Source organism: Semicossyphus pulcher, unplaced genomic scaffold (genome assembly GCF_022749685.1).
Source record: "Semicossyphus pulcher isolate SPU_LCO1_2020_fin unplaced genomic scaffold, fSemPul1.0.p SCAF_15, whole genome shotgun sequence".
NCBI classification, from domain to species: Eukaryota; Metazoa; Chordata; class Actinopteri; order Labriformes; family Labridae; genus Semicossyphus; species Semicossyphus pulcher.
In genome coordinates, this window is record NW_027211659.1 from 20503979 (window position 1) to 20529119 (window position 25141).

General features: G+C 40.6%; 2 protein-coding genes across 3 annotated transcripts in view; one reads left to right on the forward strand and one right to left on the reverse strand.

The window, feature by feature from the left end:
- Positions 1-2464: 2464 nt before the first annotated feature.
- On the reverse strand, positions 2465-11303 carry LOC138592242 (eIF5-mimic protein 2-A). The gene is made up of 12 exons (XM_069662966.1): positions 11218-11303; positions 10400-10473; positions 9714-9890; positions 9362-9456; positions 7786-7851; positions 7487-7622; positions 5118-5227; positions 4712-4882; positions 4241-4387; positions 3767-3905; positions 3407-3529; positions 2465-3145 (listed from the first exon to the last, which is right to left on the reverse strand). Exons 2-12 carry the CDS (start codon positions 10461-10463, stop codon positions 3114-3116), a joined length of 1260 nt encoding a protein of 419 aa, XP_069519067.1. The 5' UTR covers positions 10464-10473; positions 11218-11303; the 3' UTR covers positions 2465-3113.
- Positions 11304-12366: 1063 nt separating this feature from the next.
- myo1b (myosin IB) overlaps positions 12367-25141 on the forward strand; it is a 66534-nt gene continuing 53759 nt past the window's right edge. For both annotated transcript variants that reach the window (XM_069662794.1, XM_069662795.1), the window contains exons 1-2: positions 12367-12534; positions 22601-22747. In XM_069662794.1, coding sequence (XP_069518895.1) covers positions 22622-22747 — 126 coding nt within the window. In that variant the 5' untranslated portion in view covers positions 12367-12534; positions 22601-22621. The remainder of the gene's footprint in view (positions 12535-22600; positions 22748-25141) is intronic.

Here is a 25141-nt window from a genome sequence, read left to right on the forward strand (position 1 = left end):
GCAGAGCGGGGACAGCTGACACAGAGCAGTGTCTGTCAGCCTATAACCCAAAAACTCTTCAGCCCTTGTGGTTTTAAGGGCTTAGCTTCTATTTCCTGTCACAGAGGGGCTCAGTTGTCCATAATATGACTGCATTGAGGTTGGGAGGCTGCATTGCTTTAGGATGTTTGGCATGAGTTGATCCGAGGACAAATTGGCGGCATTTAGTGAGTCAACATGTTGATCCTCATTTCCATATTTCACCTGGGTGCTAAGCCCAGCATTAGGGTGGTGTCCCAGAAATACAAAGGCAGCAGAGCAGGAAAAAACTGGCCTGCGACAGAATGCTGCTTTAAATTCAAAGCAAACACATATCACTTACACTTTGCAGAAAAAAAACACAGAGTATCAGCACATCATGTCATGGGCTGGGGGGCGGGGGTATTTTTGTTTGAAAGCTTAAAACTATCGCCATGCTCTTCTCATTCAAAAATAAAAATTGTTGCCCCTTGCTAAGTCTGTTTTCTGACATTATTCAGATGAGCTCTGCATTGCAGTCTGAGTCATGTTTACTGACCAAAGCCGCAGTGTGAAATCCAGAATAATTGCTCTCCACAACTCCCCTGGCATATCCTGGCACATTGTGCTGCTCTGTTCAGTTTAGCAGGAAGTCTTACTGAGACACAATTTTTCAAAAATAAATTAAGTCAATGTTCTGTTCTTCTATTTTCCTCTGACATGCTTTTCATGCTACTGAACAAAATGATTACTTTTTTTCAGTGATTGCTGGAGGATGATGAGATGAAAACATGTTTTAAAAGTCAGCGAGGGAACGCAGACGCCTCTGGCCTCAGTGTCACTGAGAGACATGTTTAACTCTGTCGTGCCTTGAAATACACCTGTATAAAAACAAATAGGTAAGCCTTGGGGTACCGTCTGTATATCCAGCAGCATATGCAATTTCAAAATGGCAAATGTGCAAAACAAACAGATGTGTCAGGGCGCAGGGTGCACAGCTCATTATACCACAGCCTTTCACAATATGAAGCTATGCTCAGTGCCTGTACAAAATGGCATGCAGAGAGGAGCTGTGTGTGTGTGTGTGTGTGTGTGTGTGTGTGTGTGTGTGTGGTGCAAATAGAGGCAGTGCTGGTAACAAGCAGATAACAGTCTCACCAAGATGGTATTGCCAGTGCTTTACACAGGAAGGGATAGTGTTGGGGGGCATCATTGCCATTCAGCACCGCACATGCTTAAATGTGCATGCGCTCTCACATACAAATCTTAAAAGCAGCCGTTTTCCCCTGCTGTCTTGTCACTCTCCCAAATTGTTTCATGTTCTTTAGAGCGACTAAATAAAACCAAAAAGCAAACAAATCCTCCCGGGACAGAGAGGTAGAGAAAATACTCCTGTCAGATACTTTGTAGTTCTGCCTGTGTCTAATACTTTCTACTCTGGTTTCTTCAAAATGCCATTTTTCTGTTTGAGTTTGACTCTTAAACTGTGGGAGGCTTTAATATGAGGCGGCCTCTCTTAAGGACTTACTGCCATCTGTTGGTACTGAGTGAAACCAATTATCAGTCAATAATGTCCTTTATGCTCTGCTGTACGGTACACTAAATTTCTTTGTTATAAGAATGCTTGGAGTGGTATACATTATGCCCTTTTATTTATCAAAGACATTGTGAAGCAAGGTGTAAATGGTCAGCTTTAGGTGTACTTATGTATTGTGCTTCTAACCATTGCCACTCAAAGCCTAGCCAACTGTCTGTATGATAGCTGGTGCTGGAGTGAATACCTTTTCTCTGGAACAATACAAAATGCTCAAGCATGCATGAATGAATCCTTTCCACAGGAAAAGATAAGAGTTTTGCTTCAACACTTGTTTGAAGGCTGGACTACTCATGTAGAAAGTATCAGATAGAGAAATTTTGGTTGGAGGGGAAATCAAAAGTTTCCTGACACTTTAACTTCACGGGCCAGACATGAGGTTAAATATGCACTCAAAATTCTGAAAGTGTTCCGCAGCATAGCATTATTATGAGTGGCCTGTTTTTTAGACTTTGTAAAATGACTTGTAGTAATGAATGTGCATGGCTCTTCGTTTTCATAACATCTTGAATCACCATCTCACTCTCATTTTTGCATGCCTGACTGAGCCATAATTACCATTTAAAGTGGGATAGGAGAGAGGTGAATGAGACGGTTGTTTGCACCTCAGGTCACGCATGCTACGCTGCCTTTCTTGATTACTTGATTAGGTGAGGCTTGAAGGGATCAACCAATGGAAAAATTTTTATGGAACACAGGTTGATCTGTGACACAACAGACGGGTTTCTTGAACAACTTTTCCATGTGATTGGCTGCGCATATGACTGAAATGTTCCACTAATGTCCTGTAATTGCTCATAATACTTGTACGTATGCTCATACCATTGTAATTATTTAATGTAGTAGTAAACACAGTAGTAATAAAAACCATTAATTTCCATTTATTTTAAAAAGTCAAACTGTATGGTAAAGGAAAGAAAGTACAATGCTATAATGGCTGTTACAGAAGATGTAAAGAATAAATAAGATTCTTTCATGGGGCAACGAAACCATCTCCATTGCTGTTTCAAATTGAACATCTGCATCACCAATTATGTAGACAGAATCTAAAAACTGGCAAAAATTGAAAGGCTGTCACATGATTGGCAGCAGTTTGAAATTAAGTTACAAAACAGTTTGCCTTTCAGGGGAGAAGGATATCATGGTTACACAGATGGGCCTCTGGGAAATAAGAGATCCATGACTAAATGGAATAGCTGTGAAATATGCCTCCAAAGCAGCTAATTTTAAAGGGAACCATCTATCCAAAAAAAAGTCCCCCATTATTACCAGAAAGGGGTTATGATCTATTCAGCTAAATGTGGCACTGTGACCAGTTCCCGGAGGGGTGTAAAGAAGGGTACAAGCATTGATTCAGAAAGAAAACATGTTGAAAATAAGAACAATTTTAAAGCCCTTACATTACAGTTTAACTAGATATGAGGAGGTAGGGATTAGTAAAGGAAATAAATTAAATATAGACAGACTTCTGGTGCTGGGTTAATGTAGAAATACAAATCAAGATGGTTATAGCTAGAGGTCCTCAGTCTGCCTCCTCCTCCTCAGACTCAGACTCTGGAAGAAAGAAAACCTTAGTCAGCACAATGTTCATACATCGATGCACACAAGATCACCCCCAACATCATTTACACAAGGAAGTGAGACACAAAAAAGCCACCAAATGCAGGGGATGACACACCCGTAAGTTATTCAACACAAATGAGATACAGCACAAACCCACGTCATTTATGACAACCTATGGTATAGCTATGGGAGGTAGGATGAAAAACACTGTCTGCCAAAGAGAGAAAAAGAGGGAGACTGTGAGGCGCTTACCTTCCTCTGCATTCTTCAGCCATTCAACAAACTTTTTCATCTGTTCAAGGAAAACGCTCTTTCCTTTGGCAAGGTGGGCTTCGTTGTACCACTTCAGAATTGCCTCCTCACTCAAAACATCCGCTTTGAAAAAAAAAAAAAAGAACATATAAATATTCCATTCAGAACCACTTCGTGTCTGCAGGTGCTTGAAAAACAAATATTGGCAGCAGGTGGATGGCAACGTCAATCAAGACTTTTGGCTGTAATCACTGGCCATCTGGCTTCAGTCACTCATGCAAACTTAGCTTCCCACTCTAAAATTGACTTTTTAACAATGTGAGGATAGAAAAAGCAGCATTATGGACACATAGGACTTACCTTTGTAGAGGAGTACAACAATTTTCTGGAAGGCTTTCATGAAGTGGATGTTGTCGTAACAGTACTCCTGGATCTTCAGCAGGAGAGTCAGCTCAGAGAGGCCCTGGGAGGTAAAAGCCTTCAACAATGGGCTGTATTGCTGAGAGTGTAAAACAGGGAAAATAAGAGTTGTACAAAAATCCTTAGTTTCACACAGGGGTTTGTGGGAGGTTTCTGGACCTCACAATGGACAGAAAAACATTCAGGATATTTCTCAGATTACTTCCACTTTGCCGGTGGAGTGGCTTTGGGTTAGCAAATCAATTATCTTCTCTTATAAGTTCAAAGCCTACAACAGCCTGGATTTTAAAACACCCCTAGGGCACAAATTTAGAGCGAAATCCGTATGTTTCTTTAGATCTCTCATTTCTAAGTGCGTGCTCAAGACTGCCACAAAGTCAAGGATCAAGAGAGACCATGTAACAGAGGCGTCACCTTTAAATGTTTGATGGCTTGTTCTGTGACCAGCTCCTCCTTTTTGTTCCACTCCACGGAGCTCATAATGCTGGACCAAATTAGTCCAATCATCGTCTGCTCAGAGATGTTGTTCTTCTTGATTTCCTCTCGGACGTAGGCGATGATCTGTAAGACCCGAGCAGAGAGCCGGAACAGACATCATTGCCAAAGCAGACAAACCATACCCAGCGTATGCTAGGGCCTATGGCTAATCAAATCCTGCTGAAGTCTGTGGTGTGAGACTTTTCAGGTTTGAAGGAGCAGATAACATGTTTATGTTGAGTGGATTTCAGTTACTAGTGAATGATTCTGTGCATCATATTCTTAAGCACTCATCATTACAAAAAGGAACACAGGTTAAGAAGACAGCAATCTAAAGTGCTGCCCTCAGTGGTGTGATTAAGTAAAGGGGACTCTGTTAATGTATAAGGAGGAACCAACAAGGCTTACGTCTTTGAGTGGGTCCCCACGTGACATCTGCTCCTGAAGCTCTTTCTGCAGCTCCTTGCGAGCCCCTATGGACTGCTGGTTTCTGGCAAAGTCCGAAAGCTCCTTGAGCCCGGCGTCTGTGAAGTACTTTGCGAAGTGCTCACAACTGCGCTTGTTGGCAGGGAACAGCTCCTGAAAAAGCACAAAGTCAAATATTGAGGCAGACCCTGGCCACACAAGCCTTCTAAAAGGCCTTTGTTCATTAATTGCCTGAGTTTTGGATGCAACAACAGCTTGAAACTCTTTTGAATTCATGCAGAATACGCATCTAATCTTAAACTCTCTTATTTAGAGCTGACAGACAGACTGTTAACTCTTAGTGCATCTTAGCCTTGAAAAGACATCATATTTAAGTTTACATTCTCACCATGAGCCTGTTGTCCATGCCAACCTTTCGGAGACTGGCAGCAACAGAGCTGATGTCCTTTTCAGAAAGCCAGGATTTGAAGAGTTTTACAGCAAAGCATGCCGAAACACCTGAACAAATGCATAAAATTTGAGTCAGCTGTTGCTAACAGACCTGCCTGGATAAAGTTGGGCCTGAGTAATGCATCTGTAAACAACTCCACAGGATGCGATTAGACAGGTTTTAACGGGAACACTGCCTGAAAAAACAATGATGCAGGCAACAAAATTAGTTTGGACCACAGGTGTATTAAATATGCATCTATATCTGAACTTCATGCAATATGATTTCAGTGAATGTTTTATTAATAGTTTAACAAATCAAGTTCAATCAACTGGCCTGTATAGTTTGACAGAATATGTAAAAGTTTAGGGCTATGAAAACCTTTGATTTTTAAAGTAATTGAGTTCTACTAAATGTTTAAAAGTCATATTATACCCAGCAGCTTTTCTCAAGGAACAAAAAAGGCATAAAATACCTTTTCCAAATGGTTAATCAAAACAGTCAGTGAATCATTTCTGATATAAAGTTGGCAAATTTGAAATAGACAACAGATGCCTTCTGTATTATCTAGATTTTAAGGGCCCGTTACATTAAGCCAAATGACCTCAAATGATCATCTGATGCCATTCAGCTGAAACCGTCTGGCCCTTTATTTTCTTTTACAAGCAAAACACAATACTGACACTGCCAGTTCAAACCCAAACTTAACAATGCCATCTGCATTTTTTTTAGATATTATAAATTTATACCCCAAGAATATAAAGAGACCATTAAAACATATTGACACAAATTATTCATGTATTCACTCTTTCCATAATGCTTTCCTATGGCAGAATATTTACCAACTCTGTTCTGTCCTGCACATGTAGCTGTCAACTTTAGTTTTAGTGGTGGCTTCAAATTCAACTTTGGTCTTGAAGTGATGTTAGGCATTGTATGTTACATAATTGGTCCACCACATAGCAGTAACCCACAACTATACATCTTTGACAGATTTCTTAAGGGATGCTTGACTCGATAATCAACAGTAAACACTCACACCAAAACGGACACATTGTGCAATAACACTCCCGTTAAAAGTGCAACTCTCCATAATCTACATGTGCAATACTTATTTTTATTTATCAATGTACTATATCACTTTCTCACTTTTCAACACGTGCAATACTTCTTTTATTATTACATCAGGTGGTCCATCTGTTCATTCATGCTGTACACTTGCTGACTCAGTTTTTCATTTGGTCTGTTGCATATTTACGATACATTGTTCACTTATCTTATTAGTTCTGGACATATTTTTTAGGATATACTTGTTTACTTACTTTATATTTTATATGCCCTTTATTGTAATGTTGCACTATCCACTTTGCTGATGTAACACTGTAAATATCCCCGTTGTGGGACGAATAAAGGATTATCTTATCTATGAAGAAATGCTTATTTAGTTATGCATTTACGTAAAAAGAGATTAAAATTTAAAAAAGGACAGTATGTATTTACAATATATCAGTACTGGTCTTATATTGAATGGACTATATTGATCAGTATATTGACCTTCCCAAAGTTTTAAATTCTGACCGTATGGAATCAAATTGAATGCATAAGGGGCTGCCAACTTACAATATTCACATAGTTTACTGAGATTTCCTCAAAATATTAATGTGTGGGTTAATGCTCTTTTAATTAAAATTGCAAAGAAAAATACTACACTTATGTTCTCAGAAAAATCTGGTAATTAAGGAACTTTGAGTTAAGTAATTAATAACTACAAAACAAACGACACAAGTAAAAACAAGCACATCTAGCCACCATAAATGTACAGCAAGGCTAAGCTTGTCTGCAACTAGCTTCATTAGTTACATTCACATTCAGCATGTATCAACTTATAAGGAGGATTAAGGTTTTAATCATCTTCGTGCAGGAACTATTCGATTTTCCTTAATTTAATTGCTCAAAGTTCTGACAGTTAAACAGCATTTTATATGCTTGGTGCATCTTTGTCAGATATCAATATTATCAAGCATGACTATAGACTTATTAGGCTATACATTTATATTAATTCTGAGAACAAGAAAAAGAGCTGGAGAGAAAGCAAGAGCAAGCAAGGATACCGCTTTGAACAATATAAAAAAATACTGCTAAAGAGGTAAAGAAAATTAAAAGAAAAAAAAAAAACCCAAATCACTTGTTTTTGAGGATTAATTTGTAAGTATGAGATGATTCTCCCCCTTTCTCAAAACTAATTATTTCTTCCGAGTCCAGCTACTTCTGCCTGTGGACTATCTGCGAAACAACAATACACGCCTACGAGGCAGAAAAGTGGATACCTTCTTTGACGAGGTTCTCATTGAAGAGGCTGCTGAGAATGGATGCAGAGAGATTGCCGTTGGCCAACAGAATCCCTGTTAGCATGGCCAGCTTGTTGCGCTCAGACTCTGTGAAGCCCTTGAGAAACAGCAGCAGCTGCCAAAGAGCAAACATAAACAGAATCCTGTACGCTGAATTGAGTCAGACATACAGTATATCCGTATGGATTTTTTTGTTGGAAATAATGTTCATGATTCAGCTACTTGACCTGAACAGGCATTGTGTGTTCTTGTAAAGATGCCTTTAGCAAAAGACAAACCTTTTTGATCTCCTCCTCAAACCCTTTCTCCAAGTATTTGTAACGCCTGATGAGCTTGTTAAAGACCTAAAAGACACACAAAACAGGTTTCATTATTTTTAGTGACTTAAAAAAATATATTCTTAAAGGTGCTATATGTAACTTTCAGAAAATCCTCGTTCCTAGCGACGCGGTCGGCTGTTGAGGGAACTGCAGTCAACCCTCGCGCTGACACTCGCACACATGAACGAGCATCCGAACACACGAAACTGAGCATGCTCAGTCTCAGAACTCATCGGCTCTGTTTACTTTTCACTGACGAGTCGTGTTCATTGACCGGTATCATGTTGACCGGCATCATGTTATCCAAAATCAACACTGTTTGTCATAATACCTAAGTTAGTATCATGTTAGGTGGCTAAGTTATTTGTCAAGCTAGACTGACAACACTGACATACACACTCGGATAGTATTTTGGTTGTCATAACGTTAGGGAGCATGCTAAGGTTAGCTAACTAGCTCTAATATAACAACACTGCATGGATCTGGCATTGTGCTTCGTGACCAAACGGCAAATTACTCAATTACCAGCCAGATCAGGCCCAGGAATCTGCGTGAGTTAGCTGATGTTATCCACGTGATCCAATGATATTGGCTAATAGAAAACAATCAGTAGTTAAACATATTTGCTTTGTTCTGCTACATAATTTACAAAATCAACACCATTTGTCATGTTAGCTGCCGAAGTTACATGTCAAGCTAGATAACTGACACACAGACTCGGATAGTATTTTTAAAGTCATAATGTTAGCGAGCATGCTAAGGTTAACCAACCAGCTCTAACATAAATACACTGGATGAGTCCGGCATTGTGCTTCGTAACCAAACGGCAAATTACGCCGACGAATCAGCAAATCATCACAGGCATTAGCGAACATTAGCCAGGCGGGGCAGGGCGGCTGGAGAGAGCTGGGATGAAGCACTTGTGCTGTGAGAGAAAAATCGCTGCACCCGATGGTTTTGTTTCTATGACAACAATAAGTTGTGGGTCTGTTTTGATCCCCAAAAGCAATTGAAGAGTCCTGCAGGCCCTGCTGATGTTGACTCTAGTTTTCCCCCTGAAGTCGATCACATTCCTGTTTGGTCAGACGGGCTTCACTAGATAAAACTTTATTATTTAGTTTTTTATTCTTGGGTATAGTTTGTGTTGGTGTTGTTGTGGGTGTTGTCGTTTGTTGGCATCCATCTCCATTTCACAGCTTGCGCTGTCTCGTGTTGCACTCTGTTGACTGTAGTGGTGTAGAATGAGCTCTCGGCAGAGGTACTCGCGAACGCGCAGATACGTCACATCCTCTTGTTTCGCGGAAAAAACGGCCCGAGTGCTTTACATAAAAATCAGCCGAAAAAAAAAATCGGCTGTTAGAGGCAATGGAGGAAGTTGGGGAAGGTCTCAATTTATCAGTTCCTCTACTATCCCTTCACACATTGGCAATAAAAAATGATATTTGATTGATGAATACATGTAAAATCCTACATACAGCCCCTTTAACTTTTATTACAACGGTGAAAATTGAGGAGGAATAAAATTAACATTCACCTGTGCATATGCCTGCATGGTCTCCATGTCCTCGTTTGCTTTAAAGAGACAGAACTCAGTCGGGGTCACGTCATCTGACAGGGTACCCCCTGGGGCTGAAAAGAAACGTGCGCTTTTAATGTTGTGAGTCTTATGCTTCATCGGTCCTATAAGTTGCTTTACTTTGCATGACTTGTGTCTACAGTTACATGAAACTGAATGTAAACGTTCTTCTCTGTAGTATTATTCTAATGGCACACATTAATATTCATCATACTGATAATTACCCTGAAAAGGATTTTCAGGCATAAGTGCTTGTTTTTAAAGTGGTGTTTACAAAGGTAGAGCAACTATTAAGAGTCCCGCCTCTTACCCAGCATTCCACCAGCCACCAGGATATCAAATAGAGTCTCAGCATAGCGTCGGTAGTCAAGCTTGGCACCAGAGGCATCAAGGAACTTCGCGACAGCTTCCAAATCAGTGCCAGTTTGGTTCAGACCTTGTATGATACTTTCCTGAAACTGGGAGGGGTCAAACCTCTCCTTCTCATCTGTTGTAAAAGTCAAAGATTTGATTTAGTTAATCTCTGCCACTTACTTAAAAACCTTACAGACATTGTAAAAGACATATCCAAATCCATACCTACATTATACTAGATTCACGTTTATCTTCCTTGTGTAAGGCATTACTGGCCAGTCCTATAGCCCATTGCCTTTATGTTAGGTTCCTGTGTCTTCCTACTCTTGGCAGTTAAAAAACAACACCTGTTAACTAGACTTGTTTGCCATACAAAAGAAAGACACATAGCAGAGCCAGAAACATGACTTTAGTAAGTGGCTATTAAAATCTGTTGAATATCTCCTTAGTGAACAAAGAAGCATGGCCTTCATTAAACAGACCTTCGTGTGCTAGATAGAAATGTCAGTATTCTAACAAGCTTGGACAAAGCAACCAGGTGTTCATCCTGGAACCGTAAAAAGAACTAACTATTTGAAAACGTACCAACATAGACTATCAATGCTAAGCAGATATTTTGTGTGCTGAAATGTAGTTCCTTACCTCTTTTGCGGGTTTTAAAACGCTGGCCTGTAAGCGTAGGCTTCTGCTGCCTTTGATTACTCATAAAAGACACTCTGGAAGAAAGATTTGAAAAGGTAATGAGATCAGAATTAGGACCAAAATTGTTATTCTCCATGTATTTATCAATAAGAAAACAAAATATCTATACACATGGCAAAGACAACTATTACAGCCATCACCAAAGTTCATTTGACAACTCAATACATGGTGCAACACGAAATTCTAATGTGTAAGACATTTCATAATTGGCATTAATTTAAAGATAATTGTAATGGAAGCAAACGAGGGAATGAAAGTGGGGTAAGCACAGTATATATGACATGTAACGTTACAGTATATTCACACATGCAGTGTAAGGTAAATGAGTCAGACATTAGCCGCTGTCTTTACTTATTTGCCTCGCATATCTGGAGGCATGTAATAATCCTTGACGGCTGGGCACAAGTTGACTACTCATCCCAACCAAAATGACAGTTCACGTTGAAAGCAGCAGTAAGAGGTAGGCTAACCACCAACGTTACCGTTAGATACTATAAAGTCTGCGTTCACTGTTTTAATGAAGATGGATCACACAACATGACGTTAACTTACGATACATATTTTTTAAAATATTGGCACGGTGAGATTTGTTAGAAAGGCATAAACGGTGACACTAAAGATTAAAATTGTCTGACTTCACCGGCTAACACAACTACAGTTAGCATAAGCTTCCTTTATTTCTATGACGCAATGCCGCAATAAGCCTGAATCTATGATCATTGCTAAAATACATTAAATAAAAACGAAAAGCAACTCACCGAAATCCTCTTTATGAATAAAAACAGTCCGTGAAATAAAAACTAATACCTCTAGACTAAATTCAGTAGCAGGGAAGAGGAAATCGTTAATGCAAGAGCGCATGCGCATTACCACCGCGTATGTGGGTCATTACACTTGTGTGGGGAGGGTACAGTTCACAAACTGTTCAAAACTGATAATAAAATGACAGAGCAAAATAAGTGTGCTTAATTTCACAGCAGTTGTAGTATTCTATGCATTACCGTTGCATTCCTATCTGCCTATTGCGCCAAATGGAATAGTATAAAGGTGGTCTTTGTAAATTAACCCCCCTGTACAGTTCGTTAGCAGATAGCGTAAAAGAAAAGAAGAAATGTTTGACCCCTCCAAAAAAAAATCTGTGCAGGATCAGTTTCCTAGCCTTTAGAAATGCGTTTAAAGTCTCCATGCTGACAAACCCAACAGACCCAGAATTAGAATCATTAAACAACGGGTCAACACGACGTTGCTATCTAGCATTAAGACACAGGATGGGGATGTTGTGCTGTCGGATGGATTGTCTATCCGTCCATGGGATGAAGGGAAAACTTTCGTGTTGCGTTACCGTTAAGCTCGTAAATCTTAATTCTGTTTCCAGTAACTTCTTTAAACTTTTTTTGTCCATGGTTTAATGAGTACTTTTTTCCATCTTTATCCCTGTATCATATTGTTTACAATAGTCTACTAAATAAACTATTTAAAAAAAGACTATATTGCTTTACCATAAATTGGCTTATCAGACCATTCATCCACCTCAAAACCGTCATTCGTCTTTTATTTTGCCGGGAAGTCTATCTAGTGTATAGAAAAGGCCAAACTCGGGGCTGGGGGAAAAAGTGAGATTTTAAGTTAATATTAGATATGGTTGTTGCTTAGTAAAAGGTTGGTGCGTTGTATCACCACATAATCATAGTGGGATTCATGAGTGCTTGGACAAAAAAAAAAAAAAATGTAATACCAATATTTCCGACAACATTCGAAAGCATCAAAACCCCACCTCCCCCCGCACTGGAGGTGATTAGGGGACGCTGGACTAGCCCAGAGACGCCGCTCTAGCCACTCCCTACGCCCGGCGGATCCTGCACTCTCAAGTCCATCCAGAGCTCCATTCAAAGTGCTGAGATCCGGATGAGAGCCTATTCAGCCTCATCCAGCACAGCAGATCCGAGTTAAACTAAAAATCTGCGGGGAAGGGCTTCAGAAGCCACTCCAGACTTGGGGAATCACCTCTGGGATCCTACTTTTGTCCGAAGAGTGGATTTAGGACGAGAGGGAGCAACTCTTGCGGAGATAAAGAGGCAAGTTTGACATCTTTAGTTACGTGTAAATTGGGTTGAAAATCAAAAACCTAAGAATCTTTTTCTCATCCTTGGGTGATATCTGTTGCATTGGTTGCACTTGCCGAAACTTTTCTCCAAAGTTAACTTTACATAGTCTTTCGACCGTCTGTTTCCCAACTCATTCATTCTTCCTCACTTCGTACAGGAGGGGGTTGGGATTTTTTCTTAAAAAATTCTTTGTGAACGAAATGTTATTGTTAGAGATTAAGACTGCCAACAGTATGTCCGAGTTATGTTTCGCCCTTTTGTCTCTTTCTTAATCCAAACCGAGGCTCATTAAGCAATGGTAATGAAACGTGTGGTCGCTAATTGCCCACATCTGCGGGTTTAAGCACCATCTTTGTACTTCAAGAGAGTCAAACCACTGCAGATCCCGACGCACAGGACAGTAGCAGATGTGTCAACTCTCAAAGAGTACAGTCTTTTCAGAGTGCAGCGATATCTAAATGTGACTTCTTTAGCGCTGTGCGCAGAGTATCCTGCTCGATAGGCTAAACATCCCTACATAGCTGCACAATGTATGAATGTCAAGACCTCTGTAAAATGGGCGTTTAGTCAGTTACATTGGAGTAAATGGAAACAGAAAACCCTGACCTCCACTTTGGGATCATCTGATTTGATTAAAATTATATCCTTCCTATGATCTGTGGATACACTTGGATCTGTAGTTACAGAAAAAGATCAATGTCAGTCTTTAAAGTTGATAAACTGACTGAGTGTGGGTTTACCCTTCAGTCCGCCCCTGGTTTTAAGAGATTTTAATGCGGCTGACTGGAATAAATTACTGCTCAGCATGGGCTGAATGAATAAAACTATTCACCTCTCTGAGTAACATCCCAAAGTTCCTTCTTGTCAGAGGTGACCTGCTTTCCCTCTGCTGAGATCCCCTGTGGGATTCAGCCTGCAGCTTATAAAATCAAACACGGAGAGGGATATGGTATTGGAGGAAAAACTATAGTAGAAGTAGAAAAGACTACATATCACTTAAATAATAAAAATACACTATCTTTGCAATAGATAAAAATAACCTAAATCCTTAGACTGTAGGAAACACGCTGCCGTAAATCACCATGGAGTACCCCCTCAAACTTTGCTCTACATGTGCATTTATTTTAGAAGTATCAAAATGATTTGTAACGCATGCAATAGCTTTGCTACTGTTGAAAACTTTAAGCATAAGTTAAGTGAGACTGCATTTTCTAACTGGAAACGGCAACTCTGGTGGGATTTCAAAGCTATGAGTCAAGGCTGCGGAAACTGCTGATTGTACTCAGTCTAAACATAAGTTTTACATTGACTTTAACTTTGTTCTCTCTCTCTCATTTTCTTTGCATGAAGCAGTTTAGTCCAAATTATGAACATTCCCATACAGTTATATATTCATTTTTAAGTACCTGGCAATAACAGATACAAAACATGAATTCAGTGGAAAAGTTACAAACTTGTCACAGTGCTGTTATGTTTTAAACATGCTTGTTTGTCGCTTTGTTATATTCTGATGCAGCACTGTTACTATGCTTGGCTCTTCTTTGACTCCTGCAGTTTTTAAACCTCTAGTTCTATTTATGAACTTGAAATCCCAATGGGATCAGATAACTTATTTCTTTTAAAGGACTCTGTCTTTCTTTCGTGGTTTTCCACAAGTATGCCCCGCCTCTGTTGGCCAGAGTCTCAGTCGGGAAACCAGATGGGAACTTTATTACACTCACTGATCAAACACACAGTGATGTAAGCTGACTGTGAAAGGTAGTGTGTGTAAGCCTTCAGAGTTTCAGATAGACTCCTGGAAAAAGTAACAACTGTTAGACTTGGAAGGCGGCAGTGTGTGGGACTGTTGGCCACTCTCAGTGTGAGTGTGTAGTTGGCTGGCCTGGTTAAAGTTGCACCAGTGCTTTTTTAATGTGCCAAAAGCCTCCTCATGAACACTTTCGGGTGAGATGCTGAGGTCTAATTTGGTGTATATAGAGGAGCAAAGTCCCCAAGCCAGTGCCATGGTGATGAATGGTGTTTGCAGTTGTCTGCCCGTGCAGCTTAGTGTAGTGAGGCGTGTGTCTTGTGTTAGCCCTGAATCAACACATTAGACAGGGTCACACATGTGCAGCTCCACTGGCTGGACCATGGAAAGCCTTCAGCCAGAGAGACTGGTTTTTGCAGCTTCTCTTACAGGAGGATTTCCTAAAGCCAGGAAGCATCAAAAGTCCTCTGAATGATGGTTGGATTTCCTATTCAGTGACTCAACTTTTCAATAAACTCTCAACCCAGCTTTGGAGTTGAAAGGGTAAAAATCGTACGGTCTTCAAATTCACTTTCCTATGAAGAACTTTCCCCTGCGCTGTTTGACTCAGAACATTTTCCACTTGTGCGACTTAACAGCTTAAACTTGACTTTTATGTCTTCCCTCTGAGCTTGAGTCATAATACTGTACATTTTGATTCAGCTCTCTGTTACTTTAAGTCCAGTACAGCTGCTTTTCTCCATTCACTTATGGGAATCTAAGCCAGACCAAGTGTTTGACTGCCTGTTGTGCAGACGATGCTGACGCTGCTAATGCAGAGCAGTCTGGGGAACATTTGAGTGCATTCATGTGCAGTAATACAGTGAAAAATTATAACCTCACAGGGTTCTCCTGTGTGCATTTATTCGGTAGCTGGTAAGTCAGTCGTGCAGGGGAGTATTGACTATATTGTACAAATCCCATAGTTCATATGCAGGGTTTTTATGTAATTCTCCACCCTATATGATCATGCTTTGTGTTCTATAGCTTATGGCATTTTAAGCGATCCAAAACACTTGCCAGACATTCCCTTTTAGAGCTACAAGTTTGACAAACATTAACCTGCTCCATTTGTGAAAATAAATGCTTTTAAAAGTGAAGACTAAAACACAATCCTCAATTATCTCAAGCCCCTAAAACTTGCTTTCCAATCTAAATTTTTACCTGAATACATATTCATGAGGCAACCTTCAAAGCCAATATAAACATCCGTGGGTTATTGTTAATTATCTTATTAACAGTCCAAAACTTATGGTCTGCAGGTGTGGATTGCTCAGGTTTGATTGACAGTGGCCCGGAAACAAAAACAAACACCCCCCCCTTTTTCAAAGCTGCATTACACAGAAGGAAAAGCACAGGCATCCAGGGCCCAAGAAAATCGATGCAACAGTTTCCTGCAAGTTTGTTCAGTTGCAAACAGCAAGTCGACAAAACAAGGCACCATCCTTTTTTGGGGGAGGGGAGGGGGACTCATTGTTACATCTAATTCACAAAATGAATGTATGCATTAAAGAAGACTTGAAACGAGAGATCGAGACCATAAACACATTCGAAAAATGTTAACTAAAGCAGGGGTCTCCAACCCTGCTCCTGTAGAGCTACCTTCCTGCATGTTTTAGGTTTGTCCGTACTCTAACACACCTGATTCGAATGCTCGTTATCAATCTTCCAGTTGGTTGATAACGAGCAGATCATTCAAATCAGTATACTGATTACTAATACTCGTATGCGTATTGTAGTTCTTTCTGTCGACTTCTCTCTGATAGTTGGGAACTATTTTTCCAGAAATTTGCTATTATTTCCTGTTTATTTCACTGTTATAGTTGAAAACGGCATAATATTAAGGCTACATGCCGGTGCGAAAGCTTACACAGACAGGCATAGCAACAGTAACCAAGGGGGGCGGGACTTAGCGAAGGGTCAATTCTATTTTGGCTTTACTTTTGGGACCAAGTCGTCACTACTAATATACAGTCCATGGCATTGACTGTGTTGAGCTTTGAGGGAAGAAGGCCAGAGAGACCAAAATGGTGGCAGTTATGGTAGCTGTGTAGACGCTGTGAGTGAGACTATTATTTAACTTCCCCTATTGAGGTAAAGATCCTCTGCAAAAGAAGAATGGTTTCCAGTTATCAGACACGATGCTATCAGGCTTTTACAAGTCAAGCTATCTGATACGAAAAAGGCCTTTCAAACACCAGACGATTCAAATGTTGCTAAAATCAGTTGGAGGCATCACCATTTACAAAACCTGAGCCCCACACACACTGTTGTTGAGAAACACTGATAAAAAACCCCAAAACAGGAAATCCACCAAAACTGTTTCACCATTGGTCACTGTCACCATAGGGGTAGATTTTGTGACCACGTCATCCCTTTGTTTACAGTAAGAATCTGTTGCATGTTTTATCAGGGCCTTCAGAGTAAACACATCAGACATTTATTCCCGTCACTCGTCTGGTCTGTTTTCATTCTAGCTTTTGTGTGCTCAGTGGATTAATCACGATATGGTCGGTGGATCCTTTTGTTATTCTGATTGCCAGCTGTAGGCTCATGTTTTGCAAATCTACCAAGTCTCTCCCTGCTGTTTGAGCTCTGTATTGTAAATAAAGCGCAATGTTTGTTTGGGTTACGGGTTTATGTTTAACCAGGCTGGATTGTTGTGTGGCATGACAACTCTATTTAAGTTGCAAATATGTGCACTTTTGACAGAGAATGGGAAGCATCAAATAGCAGTCATAAGGTGTGAAAAGTATGTTTAATAACAGATCTGTACCTGGAGCATTTTTCACGACTCCAGGCATCAGCTCCCTCTCTGTCCCTGTAAACCACTGTTCTGTCTGTCCTGGCCTGCTCCCTGGCACAGCCCCATGCCCCGCTGCTGCTCCATTAGGGAGGGCTTTAATCTCCATCAGTGCCAGCAGCCTGCAATGTTGTGACGCTCCTGCCCCGTGACAAGGCCAGCTTGATCTGGGGGGAATTTACTATTACGCCGCATAATAGACTTTTATTATCATTTGTTTGCACATGGACGCCTCTGTGTTCTCAAACAACCGCTCCTAAGGTAGAATGACGCCAATCCTCCATCAGTGTGGCGCACACAATGGCAATTTGCTTTCTCATAGACCACATGTTATGGCAATCTGGCTTTGTTGATTACAATGAAAATATTGACCGTTTTAAAATTGCTAGCCGTCATGAACTTTTTTTTTTTATTCATTTAGTGCATGCACAAACAAATATTTCTAACAAATAACAGCTGGTTTATTGGCTTCATGTCCTGTGTTTTAACTGCTCTTGTGTTTGCCTGCACGGCCATTGACTTCTGGTTGAGTGACTTTTCTCCTTGCTGAAGAACAGACACGAACACGTGGCCCCGGCCTGTAAATAATATATGCACATTTTATGATTTTTTTTGTCATGTTTTCCTCTAAGCCTGACCTGGCTGGGAAATCTAGGTCAAAGTCAGAGACGGAGAGTAAAGCATGTCTCTTGATATTGTTTGTGACATGCATTGAAACCCCAGGTCTTAACCCCCCCATCACTATCAGGCTTGTGATGATAAAATCTCTTTATCGTGTTTTATTTTTATATTCAGCAACTTTGCTCTTCTAAATACAGCACTTTAATCTGTGGGAATTATAGATCAAACTCCATTAAATTTAATTCAGTGACATGTACTATATCCCATATAGGCTCAAAACAGTGACTCAGTTGTGCCCTTCTCATGACATTCAAGGGTTATGTTGAATATGCTCCAGCTGATTGTGCCACAGCATGCTGAATATTGCGTGACACCAAAGTGGAGGGAGGTCGGGCAGCTTAGTGCCACAGCAGGTATTATAGTGAATCTAAATTGCTGATAGCTGATATGAATGCTGGCAGATGGTTGTACCAGGAAGTCCTCGCAAAATTATTAGGGAACCCTGTTCAAACACTTTGCAAAGAAAGTCTTCATTCAGAACCTGCCAATAAAAAGATGTTTTGTTTGTTTAGGAACATATGATGTTTTGACGCATTAGGTCAGCGTTAAAATCCGAAATTGACATGCAACCCACTGTCATCTGCAGCACACAGGCACTGTGCCAGTCCATTTTTGGAGAGCACATTCAGTTTAGGTGAAATGTATCCAGACCAGGCTTTTTACTACATCACTGATTTGTGAGATTTAGATTTGAGATGAATAGCAGCTAAACCATGTGACGCTCACCGTCTAACAGGCATCAAAGAGATTGATAAAACGGCACATTTCTAATCCATTGTCTGAGAGCGATTTGTCAAAGGTTCATACTGGGGTCTGATAAAAATGACTGTAATTAAAAATAAATCTGAATTAATGGCAACAGCTGGAGTTTTTCTCATTGTGTATGATGAGGCAAAGCACAAAAAACTCTTTTTACCAACATAGACTGACTTTATTCCTCATCCTTCTACCACTCAGCAGTGAAGATAATCCCTTGGGTTTAATCAAGGCTGTCAGGTTTTCTCTCATTCTCCCTTCTCTGGATCCGGTACAACAGTTAACAGCAGGCAGCAACTCTTATTAATGGGATTGTGTCACTGCCTGCCTAGAAGCCAGCTCCAAATCTGGGGTAGTGGGTTATCAGCAGAGGAGCTGAGGGCATCCGGCGTCACGGCTGCAGACAGATACAATATGTTGGTGGTCAGACAGGCACAGGCTCCCAGGACACGTGGACACATGGTGATCTCCCTCGGGTCACAGAGAGGCTTCAGCATCTGCTTTCATTAGGAGGAGGCTATGTTCTTTTTAAAGTGCTGTCTGTTCATACTGAAGACTGACGGTGCACTTTCAGCACAGCATGTCAGACACAAAGTTTGGTGGTTCGGTAGTTAACTGCTTTGTTGCAATCGTTTGGACCAATATTGATTGGTTTCCAGGAAGATGTGCTGGATAGCCAGTATTACTGACAGTCATTAATTGTTTGTGACCTGTATGGTGTTTACATGCATATGTTGAACTTAGATTGTCACCCTGTATCTTATTAAACTAAAGTAACACTCGTTGTTGAGAGTTTCACTTAAAAAACCTGAAATGCTGTAACAAAGCAGCAGCATTTGAAAGCCCTCAAGGAAGATAACATATGGTGGGAGATCACAGAGCTGGTGATATCTGATTCATCCCTCAGGAGGATCAGTGACTACATTAAAGAGGAAATAACTTGATTTAAAACTGCACCTCAGATGACCAGAGCAGCTGGTAGACATGAGACATTACTGGGAATGTTCTGGCATAATGCCATTAGAGCCGCACATTGCCGTAGTCGGCAGGCACAAAGTAGTAGACATCACTGTGAGTAGATGAGTAAGAAACACCCCCCCAAACACCAACCATCTACGTTTATCTATCTAAGTCAAAACCAATTGGGGTATTGGCAGCTAGGGCTGCTCCTATACCTATTTCTGCTTCAGATACCGAGACTTAAAGCAATTGGAGCCCCTGGAAATAGCCACTGTCGGTCAAAGCTGGTGTTCTCTGTAATCGATTGACGCAATAATATTTCAAATTGGCGGCACAGCTTTGGAGAAAGTTGTACAAACAGCTCATGGTTTTGCCCATTCTACATTCCTACAACACCCAGCATGCATTGCAACCCTCCCTCTGAAAGGAATGGCCCAGCGAGAGACGGCGGAGTGAAATGCTACCATTTTCTAGTAAAGGATTGCTGCAGGCAATGGGTCAGAGTGGTACAGAATCCGAAATATAAAGACAAAATACTGGTGGATTGTCTTCAGGTCTGCAGTCTACATTTCAAACCTGACCGTTTTTGACGAGACATGACATCGGAGGCAGGCGCCCTAGATTGAGGAAGTGTAGTTTAGCAAGCTCCCTGGCCTATGCCAGATGACGTGTTTTTACGTTGTCTGGTGGAGGTTTTCCAGGGCCCATTGGAGAAGCGGATAGCGTTGTCCAAAGGCACAGAGCGAAAGTGCATTTTTTTTCCTGCCATAATAGCAAGCTCCCCATGATAGCATGATAGGACTGAAGTGGAAAATCAGCAAACTGGCCCTTTAGGTATTGGCCGATATGGAGTACAGTTGGGATACTAGTGTGATTAAAAAATATACACATTACTATTATTTAACAGATTTAGGCTTATGGATATGATATAAGTTCTGTCATTGTTGTATGGCCTGACTCAGTTAACTGAAATAACTTGAGCTGAGCTAAGGTTAGCGCCAGCTCAGCTCAAGTTATAGAAACTCTTTACTTTGTGTTTTCACACTTTTAACTATTAAACTTTAAATTTAAAGACACAGTCACAAAATATGTGATTGAAAAATACTGATAGGTGACATTTTGCTAGCTTAAAATGCCTGCTAACTTTACACTCTCTGCTTGCTAGCATCTCGTTGTTGTTTGCTTTTGTAGCATACTTTTTCTGAAAACTGTTCCATTTTCCTGCTTACTAGTGGCAGCCATATTATTGTTGTGTATGCTACTAATTTGGCGAAGAAGAAGCAAGTCAATGTTTTTGGGGAGTGAGAAATAAAGGTATGGTATTTTCTTGTGAATTGACTTTCATATGCTGATGTCTGATTCCTGAGACCACCTTTGAGGCTGTATCGGAGGCATTTTAAGATATCGGCATTCGTATCAGAACAACTCATTTACAACATTACAGCCTTTTGTTTTAAATGCAAAACAAAATTTAACCCTCTACATTGTTCCCTCTCTCCCTTGGCCCACCTTTTTGAAAGATTTGTTTTTACTCTGTGTGAGCATGAGTGGTTTTGGAGCTTTGGAGTCTTGCCTCCTACTAAGAGCCGGACGACTTCTTTATGGGCCAATAACATTGTGCCCTGCAGGGGAACAGAAGCCAGGGAAACACTAAAGTGGATGTCTACACAGGAGATCCATTTTTTTTTTTTTAGGAATGTCATGCTGCTGCTAAGTTGGTGTTAAAAGTTGATGTGACAGCTGACAGAGAGTTATGTCCAGGAAAAAAACAGTAAGGGTTTTGTGCTGAGATGTTGGAGCTTTGACTCGTGCTGTTTCAAATACTTTACCCTCTGATCTAGTTGTTTAATCCCGAAACATGAACCTTCCACATCTGTGTCTGCCTCAGATATTTGTGCAGACAATTTTAGCCATTGCTTGGAGCTATGGAGTGTCAGATGTAATCGTTTTTCAGGGCTTCTTTTAATTCCCACTAACATCAGTGCTTTATTTATTGAAAAATATATCTAAAATATCAAAGTGCATTATAAAAATAGCTTTGCCATATTTTATTCGGTACCATTGTCTGTCCTGGGTTATGCAAAAACAGACATCTGCACGTCTACGTGGCCTCATCTGTCTGTCACAACAGCAGACTTTAGGTTTTTTAGCACAGCAAAGCCCTGTATCAAGGCCCTGAATGTATCCCAGGCCTCTCTTTTATCTCCGGCCCTATAGCACTGGGATTACTGTCCCAAAGGAGATGGGAGGCAACACTGGACTGAAAACTGCCACCCCCAGCAAGGTCTTTGTGATGGTGTACTCCAGCCCAGATCCTTTACTGGCGTCGAATATTATACTGCTGCAACAAGCAGGCAGGGTAAAAAGCTGAAAGCTGTGAAGCAGTTTACTGTTTTTGGAGCTCTTTCTTTGATTTATAAGCAGCCCTTAAACAGTAGCAGATTTCAGATGAGCAGACATGCAGAGGTCAAGGGCAAAGTTCTCCAGTTATGTAATTGCCTGAGGGACATTCTCTCATGCTACAGCTGCCTGAATAGCCACTCAAAAGGCCCCGCTCCCCCTGGAGTCAGACCACTGCTGTACAAACATTTCCAACCCAGAGTTTATTTGCACTGGCTAAGTTTAGGACTGTTTATTTTCTGATCAGAGAACGCCTCTTGAAAAACCGGAGACCTCACAAATAATGGACAACAACCTTAAAATAATCATGCCCTGATAGGTGTAATAGAATGGCATATTTCTTGAACCAGTGTATATAAAACACATTGTCTCTATCATTAAGGTTTAACAAATATTCTTTCTCAAACATAGTTTAATTGTGTATTGTATACATCCATGTTTCTAGCAGATTTCTTTTTCACTGACGTTGCTTACTCATCGTTGTGTTTGTTGTGCTCATGCGTCATGAGTGCGCACACGGTACAAAGAAAACAGGGACTCACTCCAAGCAATATTGCTACATAGCACCCCTAGTGGTGAAAAACTCCACAGGACACCTTTAATTTACTTTAGTGTAATGTTTGTCTGGCTTTCTCTGTATTTCTGTGCAGGGGGGGACACCTGCAGCCAAAATGGAGGTGAAAACGTCACTTCTAGACAACATGATCGGGGTTGGCGACATGGTCCTCCTAGAACCCTTGTCTGAAGACACATTCCTTGAGAACCTGAGGAACCGCTTTGACCACAATGAGATCTACGTAAGTTTACCTTTTATTATTCAAGTAATGATTGCATTAATGTAACTAAACACTTCTAGTAACAGTGTAACACTATTATGTTGACTCTTCTGCTTGTCCCTGCCACCAATCAATAAAATAGTGACGGCATCCTTAAAGAAAGACGCAGACACTTTTCATAACGCTATTGTCCCTCCACTCCCTCACTCATTTTAAACTTTGCTTCACAAGTGGCACAGATACAGAGACCACAGTAACCAGCCAATCAATAAATCACATCACCAAGGAATGTAGATGATGCCTTTAAATGAGGCATGAAATCCCGAGCTCAGGGACAAGGAGGGACTGGCAGCCTGGGTTGCTATCTATCTCCAGAAGAAGGCAGTTGTTGAACTATCATCCCCGCATCAGGCAATTGGTTCTGGGCTTTGTGCTCGGGCACTCCACTCTTTCCCTTCACTGCAGGTTGGCTGCTCTATACGTCAGCCAAGATGATTACAGCTCCGCTCTGGTTACTGTTGGCTCACAGGGCTCAGGGCCCAAGGGATGATGTCACCTCATGTAGCCATGATTGCCTTAGTTGTGCACTAGATATTTTGTCAAGATGTAGCCCACATCCTGCTGAGGAATGGAAAAAGTGTTTTCACATCTTGGATGCCCTCGATTTTCTGTCCTAAACTCTAAGCTCAGAGCTTTTTCTTTTCTGTCTGGTGCTGACCTAAATGTTCTGGGACTATTTAAACTCAGTTTGCCTTTTTAGAATAGTTTGTTTATGCTCCTCCAAGAGATGCTTCCATTGCCTAGAGCTAAATCATAATATTTCTGATGTTACCTATTTGGTTAATTACTCACTGCCATTGAAGTGAAAAAAATAGCTTCTTAATGGAATGGTTAATCACATGGCTTGAAGTTTATAATAGAAGCTTTTTTGGTGGCATATACAAGCTGCACTTCAAGAGTGATGACCAGGCAAAGCACAGAAGCCTGTACTTATCCAATAAATCTGTGGTGTACAATCCTTGCATGTGAATGTATTTTCCCTCATGTGGCATCATTCCTTACAAATGGCCCCAACCCCCACCCCAAACTATCGCATGACAGCTCACAGCAGAAGAAACATGGCTTTGTTTTCCAGAGGGACAGCGCATCATGTATCCAATAACTCTTTGGAAAATCAAAGAGAATGAAGATCCCCCTGTCTGACTTTCTTTTCTTCTGAGCAAAAATAATCAATTAGTGGTTTTTCCCTAAAGCCCCCTTTATTTAACTATTAGCTCTGCATTGTGAGTTGTATGATTTGGTGCCCTATGCCCTCTTTTTTCTTCAGGGCCAAACTGAAGCTAATTGATCAGTCTGTAGTAAATAAATTCTCTTTAAAGCGATTATTTGCCCATTTTCAACCTTCTATCTCTATCCATCCAAATTGGGCATACAATGGAAAAACGCCTGCATTTGATGCAGCTGCTGTATCTGTTATTCTTCAGGCCCCAGCGCCGCCATTCGACGTATAGCACTAAAGTACTACAGACTTTTTCATTTTGAACTTTTGGTCTCAGCCTTAACTTGTATTACAAACTAGCAAAAATGGTATCAAAGAATCTGAGTTCAGAGAATATTATTGACTTAATGCATCTGAGCAAGGCCAAGGCTTTGACTACTCACAGTGCATTCTGGTACATGTTGGCACATAGCAGGTCAATATAGCACACACTAAATAAGGTTTAACTTCAAATCACTACATTTACCATCAAGATTGATTTGACATCCTTGTAAAACACAGCAAATATTCACTTTCCTAAAAGTCTAACTATATAAGATAGCTGTTCAGGTCGTATAAAAATACCATTCATATGTTTTGCATGTGCTGCTGAAGTGTCAGTCCTACCCATCTGTTATTTCCTGGAAACATCACATGAACACCAACATTATGCGCATAATAAGCAACTGGGGATTTTTGGATCAAGAGAAATCATTTAACCATGCTTCTCAGATTAAGGAACTGTTAAAGTGAATGCAGGACAAATCCCTAAAAATAATCTTTAGAAAAAGCAGAGTGAGAAGGAAAAAATGTATTTTAATGTGAGTAGCTTTAATAGCTTTTATATTATGTGTCTACAAAGAAACCATAAAAATAATAATAAACACACAGATGGAGATTTATACCTAGCATAAAACCTAAATAAATACCTACACAGTAAACATTTTCCAGCTACAGGTGCAGGATTGACAGTGCCTGCGTGCAGTATCGATCTCTGCTGATTCCTGACACGCTACTTGTCTAGTTTTCACCATCCTCCTGTCAACCTTTCTCGAAGAGGAAAAGGTCAGAAGATTGACACCCCCGTGAGAAAAGGGATCTATATCATACTTGTAGTGGGCAGGCAGCAGATTGAAAAGTGAATAGAAATACTTAAA